Genomic DNA, 11,089 nt, shown 5'->3' on the forward strand with positions numbered 1-11,089 from the left:
CTCACTGTGCCACGCGCATTACTTAATCCTTCAGTGTAAGGGTCCGCAACTGCTTTGGGGTTTTCATCACAAATATCAAGTGCACATAAGTCTGAAAACACGACCAACACCTAACTAAAGATGCATGTTAAATAATGCTTCCATTAATTATCTGGATGAATACTGACCATGGACTGTATGAAAAAGAAAACAAAGCTGCAGATGAGTTTGGAAAGTGGAGTCAGCATTAGTGTTTTAAAACCTGCGTTCTTTTTAATGGCCAGCAGGGGGCGATGACAACGGCTGTCAAAAAGATGTTCTGAAGTCTTTGGAAAATGGCCCTCTGATCATTTTTGGGCTCAGTGACTAGTTTCAGCTAATAGACTAAAACATGAAATTAATTTAGTAAATTATTGGTCCTAATAGTAGAGGTGGATGGATCAATCCAAATATCTATACTATTAATACCAGTGCTGATATTGTTATTGGATTGATACTAGCACAATAGGATCAATACTTTATTTCTAGAGTCCCAGAACCTCGAGTAATGTCACTGACATGTGTCATTGTGGCATGATGGGTTGCTTTTTTAAAAATTTTTATAATCTTATTCCCTTAATAAATGGAACCATCCGACCTGCACCGGAGCAGTCTGGGTTTGCAATGATGCAGATGTTTCCCAGTACAAAGTAAAACCAGGGTTAACCCCAAATTTATCTGGATAAGCCAAAATTCTGCTTTGTAGTGCAGGCCTCTAGTTTCAAACCACCAAGACGTGAATCCAAACGCTTCAAGCAGCACTTTACAAGCTGACGTGTGACAGTACAGCAGCTATGTCCATCTTTCATATACAGTCTGTGCCTAACATGTATAGATAATGACTGGACACAATACCAGTGTTGTTAAACCTTCAGTCACTGTTATGTCGTACATGGTGGGGAAAGAATAAATGCCTGACAAGAGTTTGCAGTTGTACAACACACCAACTGCACATAAAGGACAAGTGAACCTTAAGATGCAGCGCTGACATCCGAGTCAGAGATTTTCCTCAATGATTGTGGCTAATGCCCGACTTTCAGATACCAGAAACACGAAAACATTTTAGCCTGATTGAACTCAGCGTTAAAAGAAATGTTGTACAGTAGTTCTGTCAATCTTTATTACTTAAGTGTAGCAAATGAGAGACGCTGGAATCAAATGCTAAAGGTGCTCACTCATAAAGACGTGATGTCATTTCGATCAGCATTAAGTTTTAATTAAACACCCCAATCTCTAGCTCAGAGGCAACAATGACGCACTTAAACAGAAACCCTGACGAGAGGTGCTCACGCTCACTGAGCTTCACTGTAACAATCCCACCTCTATGACAACAGTTTGCAAACAACTTCTGTACCACTGCAATTTCAGTCAGTTTATTCTGCATTATGTACAGATCATCCTATTAAAACTTTATACAGTATGTACACATTCAAATAAATCAGTATGTTACAGTGTCTGCAGTGGTAACATGTTGAGAATGCAGGAAACAGAAGAATGATGCATGTTAAATGAAAAGACAGCAGAGGAAGCTGATTGGTTTCATTTGATTTGAATTCACTGGATTGGTTGATGATCCATGTCCTCTGTAACACATCGATGAGCAGCGCGGGACCTAATGTCAGACGAATTAAAATAGGAAGTTCAAGCAAAGACGTCACTGACAGTAAAACTACCAAACACAAACCCAGCACGGCCTCTCCCACACTGATCAACCACAGCTTGGTTTGAAAGGACATTTCTTCTTCTGTCTCAGTAAGCTGACAAATGCCTGCAGTACTACTACTGCAGCAGTCCTTGATGATGCAAATCAAAACAAACAAAAAGCAGGTGCTATTGCTTTCTGACGCAGAAACAGTCCACAAGCATTTTCTGACAGTCCAGTTAGAAACCTGAACCTGTGGAAGAAAACTAATGGAGAACCAAAGCAACCGAACACCAGCTCAGAGTTCCTGTTGGTCCAGAGTGATATGTCTGAGTCGGGACAAGTGGATCAGTTGTCTGGAGGAGGAGAGGGGGGCGATGACGACGATGACGGTGTTGTCTCTAGCTTACGAAGGCGGCGGCGTCTCAGCTCAGCAGCATTTGGCTCTCCATCCTCTCCGTCCTCCACTCCTTCGTCCATCTTCTCTTTTCTTTCAGTGGAGTCAGCGGACTGAGAGGAAAGCGTTGGTCCGTTCACCTGATCGGCTGGAAACAGAATCGTCATGGTTACTGAACTTCTCTCCACTGTTAAATCCTATGAAAAACAAGACTTGAAAGGCGATAACCAGTTACTTACAGACGGACGAGTCCCTGTCCGTGCTGGGACTCTCTGTGTTACTGCCAGCTGTGGAAGATGAGGCAGTGTGATTCGTCCCGCTGGCTTCTCCAGTGCTGCCAGCCTGAGGAGGACTGTGGAGACATCGGCAGAGGCACAAATGGTCAAACAAGCAATAAGCTCAAAAATTCTATGTAGGAAACAGCATAGAGGACCAAACCTGGCACATCACTGTATCTCTTGAAGCACTGAACTGAGTTAAATAGTTACAGATTCCTCATATCTAATCAAAAGTAAGAGAATCTATCCATTACGTGAGTGTTGCGACGGTGCTGAGGTAGTGGTGGATGTTGAGCATGGCAGCGTCTAGCAAGGTGTGGATGTTTTGAAGACACTGGAGTCGGGCCTCAAGGCCCCGCCGACCCTCTGCCTCCAGCTCCCTCAGCTCCTCTTCTGACAGCCGGGACAAGGAGGGAGGGGGAGGAGGCATCGAGGACACTGTAGGAGAGAGAAGACAAAATAAACTGAACTGTAACAGCACTGACACGCTAACAAACACGCTTAACCAAGAGCTGCCAGAGCTTTGGGACACATTTGCAGACACTCAGTTAAATTCAAGATGTTCCTACAGCCGTCGTGGCCAAAACGTTTGAGAATGACACAAATATTGTTTTTCACAAGACCTCTACAATTCACCCTGGCATGCTGTCAACCCATTCTTTCATAATCAGTGCTTGGAGTTTATCACAATTTTTATTGTGTTTGTCCACCCACCTCTTGAGGACTGACGACAAGTTCTCAATTGGATTAAGGCCTGGGAGCCACTTATGACGCATTGAGCCCACTTCCTTGGGTGAGAAGCAGCCCCACAGATGAATTGTCTCAGGATGCTTTACTGTTGGCATGAGACAGTAAAGCGGACAATCCTTTTTCCAGATGCCCCAAACAATCGGAAAGGGGCTTCATCAGAGAAAATGACTTTACCCCAGTCCTCAGCAGTCCACTCGCTGTACTTTTTGCAGAATATCAGTTTGTCCCTGATGGTTATTTTGGAGAAAAGTGGCTTCTTTGATGCCATCCTCCAAGTCTTCGCCTCACTGTGTGTGCAGATGCACTCACACCTGTCTGCTGCCATTCCTGAGCAAGCTCAGCACTGGTGGCACCACCAATCCTGCAGCTGGATCATCTTTAGGAGACGTCCTGGCACTTGCTGGACTTTCTTGGGCACCCTGAAGCCTTCATGGTTGATTTAGGTGCGCTCATAGTAGCAACAGCATCCTTGCCTGTGAAGCCCTTTTTATGCAACACAATGATGGCTGCATGTGTTTCCTTGCAGGTAACCACGGTTAATAGGAAGAACAAAGATTTCAAGCATCATGCTGCTTTAACACATCCAGTCTGCTATTCTGACTCAGTCATCATGACACAAAGACCTCCAGCCTTGTGCTCACCAACATTCTCACCTGAGTTAACAAGAAGATTATTGAAATGATCTCAGCAGGTCCTTTTATGGCAGCGATGAAATGCAGTGGAAACTGTTTTTTTTGGGATTAAGTTCATTTTCAAGGCAAAGGACTTTGCCCTTCATCGGATTACTCTTCATAACATTCTGGAGTATATGCAAATTGCCATCATAAAAACTGAAGCAGCAAACTTTGTGAAAACTAATATTTGTGTCATTCTCAGAACTGTAAGTATGGCGATGTATCCAGTTCGCATCATTCATTTACCCTTTAGCTTGAATAAAATGGTAAATGGCTTGTATTTGTAAAGCGCTTTTACTAGTCCTTAAGGACCCCAAAGCGCTTTACACAACCAGTCACCCACCCATTCACACACACATTCACACACTGGTGATGGCGAGCTACATTACAGCCACCCTGGGGCGCACTGACAGAGGCGCCCCAGAAGTTAAGAATGCTCATAAAAACTCTGATGCTTTACACAAAACTGCCACAATCCAAATACATGTTTGAAAAGACAAAACAGTCAGGCTATGAGAGGTCTGACAGGACCGAGGCACCTTGGTGTGACAAATGAACCAACCTACCCAACGTTTAGATCATAACAGAAAAGATGCATTTGTGCAGAAAAAAAGTCACAGATATTATCATCACCAGTATCCTTGAACAGCAGCCTGCTCAGGCAAAAACTCTAAGTGTGAATTTAAGGATAGACCACAATATTTGGAAAACTGCTAACACTTACCAAAGGGAGGAGGTGGTGGCATGGGGAGCCATGGTGCAGCAGGGAAGGGAGGAGGGGGGAAAGAGAATGGGAAGCCCGGCACTGCTGATCCTGGAGCTGCTGCCGTAGCAGCAGAATCTGCAGTAGATGTTGTGGGCTGGGTGGTGCCTGAAGGGAAAAACAAAAGCAACAAAAGCCCAATCACTCAGAGGTGTCTCTTTCATTTTACATTCAGGAGCTACAGGAGGTGTCCTTACTAGCTGTCTGAGTGGACTCTGTGCTGCTTTGTGGAGCATCAGTAGCACCTGGAGCTGGAGCTGGAGGTACAGCTGCTCCAGCAGGAGGAGGCACTGCAGGGAAGGGACCCCAGAAGGGGAAGATGCCGGGAGGAAACCCTGGTAACATGCCTAGAGCCACTGGAGAAATTACAAGGACAAAAGAACACAGTTAAATTCTCACATAGGGGAATATTCCTATTGCATAAGCTGCTTTAAAACCACGTTCCCACTTCAGTTTACTTTTATCCAACGGCTGCTTTCAAGCTGGGAGAACCCACATTACTGATGCTCTGCAGTGTAATGTGGGTGACCTTCATGTACCACTGAAAGCAACACAAACACAGGGGTTGATCACCTGGTCTTGTTTTTACTCTCACCATTAGGTGGTTGGCCTGCGGGGGCGTTTGCAGGGGCGTTGGCAGGGGCTGCCGGGGCTGGAGGCGGAGCTTGGGCTGGAGCCGGAGTCTGGTTGTTATTCGTAGCACGGAGTACGTCCATGCGGCAGGTGGGACAGGTCTGCTGTCTCTGGAACCAAGAGCGCAGGCAGCTGGAAGGAGGACAGGACAAAAACACAAACCTTTCAAACACAAAGTCATGTTCAGTCTGCCACACTCACTCCTTTTCTGTTTAAACGCAGGTCCTGTGTTTAATGCTGACATGGAACTGTTTGCTTTCCTTTGCAGGCTACAATCTTTCCTTGCTGATTCAGACCTTTTACCACAGAACTTACCTGGAGTGAAAAATGTGATTACAAGGCAATTTCTTGGCTCCAGTCACCATTTCTTCTCGACAGATGATGCAGACGTTGTCTGAGGCCTGCAGATCTTCAGGAGTAGCGTCGGGGTATCTGATCAGACAGAAGAGAGAGGCGGACGTGAACAACGTTTCTGGCCAGAGGACACATTAGTCACTCCATTATTCTGGGCCTTGATTTCACATCTACAAACCAGACGTGTACATACAGCGTATTCATGTTGCGGATGGCTCTCCGGGACATCACAGCATCTGTTACAGCTTTTTTGAACTGCCTGCAAGATACAAGAAAAGAGAAGCAATAATCACAACATATTCAGTGGAATACAAAAGAGTCTCATTATGTAAAATGTCATTTTAATTAAGGACAAAAAACCCAAGTGTCCTCTATTAGTTAACTTACTTATCCAGTTAGTTACTAGTTATCTAATTGGTTTAGATAAAGATTTTAAAGTAACTGCTATTGTTGGACTCTACTTGGACAGCTTTGCATGATTCACAGTCATATATATATATATATATCTATCTATATCTTATACTGAGGCAGATGCTTCTCCCTGACTCTGGTTTTGCCCGAGGTTTCTTCCTGTTAAAAGGGAGTTTCCCATTCCCACTGTCACCGAGTGCTTGCTCAAAGGGGTCATTTGATTGTTGGGGTTTTATCTGTATTACTATAGGGTCTTTACTTTGCAATATAAAGCATCTTGAGGCGACTACTGTTGTGATTTGATGCGTTATTGAACTGAAATGAATAAAGCTCCCATCCTTTCACAGCAGCTTTCTTCTCGACTGCCCCTCACAGACAGGACTTTAGAACAGCAGGTGGGTGGGGCTGCTGTGAACACACCCTCTAACCTGATCTGGACACTAAATGACAACGACACAAGAGAAGGAAAAAAGCCTCTTTTTTGCTCTAAATGACTCCAGAATCAAAACCATATTTAACAAATTAGAATGTTATACAAATATGACATAAAATAAAAGCATCATGGGTCCTTTTAAATAAGCATTTTTTTCTTTTCTCAGCAATCATCTTTGTTGAACACTAAGGGGAAATTACACTTTGTCTCCACTCTAATAATTATTAGCACTGTAGGCAAATGTGTCAAACAGATATACAACTGGCTTTATTTCATTCATTCAAAAGGCTGAAATTAACGGTGACGACAGTCCTCGCAGTCCCATTTTTACAAAGATAACAGGACTAATGAAACTCAAGCAGGAATTCTGGTCACTGTCACGATAACTTTGCTTTCTAGTTTCTCTTTCTCCACATTTCCACTGCCTCTCTGGTCTGGTGCTGCTCTTTTCCCCGGTAGCACAAAAACTGTAATGTTTTCCAATGAATTTAAACTTTGAAGCCTAAGCTTCTTGCTCAGGGACACTTGCTGACACAGTCGTCCTAATTTGAAATTTTGGGCATGTTTAAAAAATATTTGGTGTAACATAAAAGTATATTTTCTGTAATTCAATAACTGTGTCTCATGTGTTTTAAATGACTAAATGAAAATCCTCCAACTGAACTGTGTATAAAGCCCAAAACATCATGGTAAAAACATCATGAAGATTCTGATCATAAGTAGTAAAGGAATCGCTCACCTCATAGCCAAATACATGGGCCGAATGGCAAACAGAGGGAAGGTGTGCACCTTTATCATGATGGTCATGAAGGCAATGTACAGGAACACTTTGACCACACCTGGAATAAAGACGTCAGATAACATTTAAGAACACCTGCCACCACAATCCCAGAACAGTTTCAGCATTTCATACTTTGAACCCCAACTGAATACAGCACCTGTGAAGAGGTCGGTGTAAAGCATATAGACAGCCTTGTTATCCCAGGGGTTCTCACTCTGCAGGTCAATAGTATGCAGAAGATACTTGATAAAGGTTGTCAGGACCATGGTCAGCAGGATGGCATACTGAGAAGAACAAATGCAAACATTTGTTTTGGTTGTTATGTGCACGTATCAACCGATGAGATCCATCATTTCTATCATGGGCCAGCAGAAGGAAAGAGTGAGAGGTTCACAGCAACTGGTTCAAATCTAAAGAGCAGACTTTAGATTTGAGCAGACTCATTTCACAGCAACCATTATGACACAGAGAAAAAACACTAATCCCATTTATTAAAGCTCTGATCCTTAATTGAACAGAATGTTTTTGATGTCAGTATAATACCTGTGTTTACCTACTATTTCATATCAAAAATGGCTGCTGTGATTGTGAGATTTTATCTCTCTATCTCTCGATATATAGATATAGATATAGATAGATATATAGATTGATAGATATCTATCTATATCTATATATCTATGTATATACACACACACACACACACACACACACACACACATACATATGAGGGAATGAGATTCAAACAGCCAAAGACGTGTCAAGCTAGCTTATTGTTTGCATGTACAACAGTTTCAATTCAGCTTCAGCTCACGACAAACCTCAAATCCAAACACAAGCTGGACCGAAGCGCCTCGGGTAATGATGCTGTGACAGGCATGGTTGACGAACAGGAAGTCCATGACACCCAGCAGTCCCATGAGAGCTGCAGAAAGTAAAGGAGCACATATCAGTATTTTTCTAACCAGTTTCTCAGCTCGAAGTTTGCATGCAGACGGTTGGAAGTCTAAAGAAAAATGATGTTGCAAAACTTGAATATGTGTTGGATTTGATTAAGGAAACCTAGCACGCTGACAGAGCTACAAACTGTCCGCTGTTCACTTACAACAGTTTGGAAATACAAATAAGTCATTAGCTTGTACATATTCCCTTATTCCTAAAGAATTTCACTTTGCAATGATGCCACCTGCAGTTAAATCCACTTATTAATATCAAGGCATCCTATTACAACACCAAGACTAAGGCAGACTGCATGGCTCAATTTTCTTTATGTTATACTTTAATATAATCTGAGACTAAATACATAGAGGTGGAAATGAACACAGCAGGTTTTTTGTAACAGACCAGCTTCCCTTGCAGTGTTCAGGAAACTGCTGTGGCTTGTTACTGTTATCCACTGTAATGTTCTGGCCTTACAAATAAACCAGAGCAGGTGGCCTGTAGTGCAAGTAGAAAAATTTGCATATAGTTTCACTTAACTAAAGATTTATGACTTCAATTGGTGGAAGAGACAGAGTTGCCCAAAAGGAGAAATGAAAGACAAAAGGAAAGCCGGCACAGAAGTGAGGTATGAATGATATTCCACTGTACTTACATAAAACCCTCATGTGAAAAACCCACGATATGTTGGGACTCCGCTCCATCTGACAGAAAAAGGATTGAAAAGACCCGTTAGCACATGCAAAGCTAAATACACTCAAATGCTACATAAGATTCAGAGTATCGTATGAATCTGTATGCTTTACATTCTGCAACTTACGGGTCTTTTTGAAATGGCAGTTTTAATATAGTTACAAGTCATCTAATTTACAACATGCTAAAGGCTCTTTATGTTTAATTTCTAATAAAATGATCAGTTATAAAATCTCCAATAACAATGACATCAATGCTCCACACCCTTAACCACGCACCATCTGTTCCACCCGGTGTCCCACATTTCCTTTCTACCTTTGAGCAATGTCCTGTACACAGATGCAGTAGAGTGTGTTTTATGTGCATTGTGTGAGACAAGGAAGCGCTTTATCATTCATCACTCACAAAGTCCACCCGGTCCTCAGCCAGCCAGTGAAAGCACTTAAGGAACAGGAGGAGGGTAAAGAGGGCGACGAAGCGAGGAGAGAAATCATCCCTGAACACGGTGAAAGCCAGGCATGTCTCGGTCACAGCGTACCACGAGCGTTCGATGAGATGCTGGGGGTAGCCAGGAAAGAATGTTCAAATGCATATGAACAAAAGAATCTCAGCAGTATTATTAAGACTGTGCAATAAATTCTAAATTAAATACGTCACGATGAATCAACTGAACATAAAAGATATCTCTACCTCCATTTCTGCAGCTCTCAACTGACCAAAAAAGACCTTCCTCATAAACTTTCCCAGCAGAAACACCAGCACAAATGCCTGGATGTACAACACCTGATACCAGGAGAGAAAGGAAAATTTAAAGAATTTACAGAAAAAACAAAACATGGAACATTTGACTTCATTTCCAATCTTACCGCCATGCTGGGACTGCTCTTGGTGAGGTAAACTACAGTCGGGTAAAACTGGTGTTTGAGTAAATAAGCATGTGCCACAACGGCCCCAGTCAACGCCAGACTGGTGACAGTCACTAAGGCTGCTCGCACCATTTTGGCCTTGGATGCTGTGGAGGGGAAACAGATGGAGAAGGAATGGAAGAACAGGTTAATGCTTGTGAAAGTTGACAAATACACTAAAGCAGAACGCAAATAAAAGTGATATGCTTGGGGGGGAGGGGCGTCTTTATGCCATGTTCGTTTTACTTAGATAACGACTTTTAAAATAAAATGTATTAGGTAGACTTTATGAGGGTATATGGTCAAAAGGTTTCGGCATTCATAGTGAAATATAGTTGTGCTGTTAAACAAACAAAAAAAAAATACAGAAACGTTTTATATTTAAACATCAATGATGCTTCCTTTTGGAGTTTTGGCGCTCACCACTACAATTATCAGGAATAACTTATAGTAAAGCTAGTTAAACAACAGCTACACTCCCTCTTCAGAAAAATCAAACAAAACCACGTATACAGATGCTAAGTAGCTTACTGTTTTTAAAGCTAATGGGCCAATGAAGTCTGAAAGCCGACTGACCTGCCAGGTTTTCAAGAAATATTAAATGCTAAAACCACAAATATAAAGAAGCTACACATTATCCAAATACCCGAAGATACGATTGTCTGGGTTAACAATGTTATCTGCTCCACAGACTAACTGTCAAACAATTAACTGTGTTAGTTAGCCAGTTTTAGCTAGCGTTAGCCTGCTAGCTGCTACCGTTGCAGCTGTCACTACTCTGCGGGACTCACCTACTCGATGTCTGTGGTAGACTTTCTCCTTAGTACCTTTGTCGGATGTATCCCTGCCTACTTGAACTGTATATTATCAGCAACTACTCCATTTCAGCTCTTTCACAACACCCTCCCTGTAATATTTATTATCCTCACCCCTTTCTGCCTGTATACGTGTTTATCTTTGGCTTGCTCACTAGACGCCACCTCACATCCGGTTGGTAAAATTATTTTGACGCAAGACCAATTTGTGTATCTCACGACATGCTTGTGTTCTTATGTCCGGTAATCGCTATAAAAAGCAGATAGAGGGACGCTTAATTTACAGTATTTAGTCACGACTTAATATTAGTGTTTGACCCCTATATCGCGTAACAGTGTTTGTAGGTGCGGTTTGTTTCACTCTACTGTATTGTTAAGCGACGCACCTTTTAGGATATTTACGGTAAATACCAACGTGGACCAATAGGAAGTTGACTGGCTGATGCGTCATTGGTTAATGCTTCAGGTCCGGCGGTGAAAAATTGTAAAAAAGGCAACTTGCTATTCTGTAACCTCCTGTACTCATTGCGTTATATCTATTTGTTTATTTATAAGCTCAGGTGGACATGTATACATACACACACACACATATATATATATATATAT

General features: G+C 42.3%; 1 protein-coding gene across 1 annotated transcript; it reads right to left on the reverse strand.

The window, feature by feature from the left end:
• Positions 1–1,212: 1,212 nt before the first annotated feature.
• Positions 1,213–10,661, reverse strand: syvn1 (synovial apoptosis inhibitor 1, synoviolin). Its single transcript, XM_084940252.1, has 16 exons — positions 10,460–10,661; positions 9,630–9,775; positions 9,454–9,546; positions 9,169–9,321; positions 8,726–8,774; positions 7,953–8,056; positions 7,292–7,418; positions 7,093–7,192; positions 5,703–5,768; positions 5,471–5,587; positions 5,118–5,287; positions 4,720–4,878; positions 4,484–4,630; positions 2,590–2,773; positions 2,297–2,409; positions 1,213–2,205 (listed from the first exon to the last, which is right to left on the reverse strand). The coding sequence occupies exons 2-16, from the start codon at positions 9,759–9,761 to the stop codon at positions 2,009–2,011; spliced, it is 1,911 nt and encodes a 636-aa protein (XP_084796378.1). The 5' UTR covers positions 9,762–9,775; positions 10,460–10,661; the 3' UTR covers positions 1,213–2,008.
• Between the last annotated feature and the right edge of the window lie 428 nt (positions 10,662–11,089).

This window comes from Perissodus microlepis, chromosome 2 (assembly GCF_051167445.1).
Source record: "Perissodus microlepis isolate ML-2025 ecotype Zambia chromosome 2, ASM5116744v1, whole genome shotgun sequence".
NCBI classification, from domain to species: Eukaryota; Metazoa; Chordata; class Actinopteri; order Cichliformes; family Cichlidae; genus Perissodus; species Perissodus microlepis.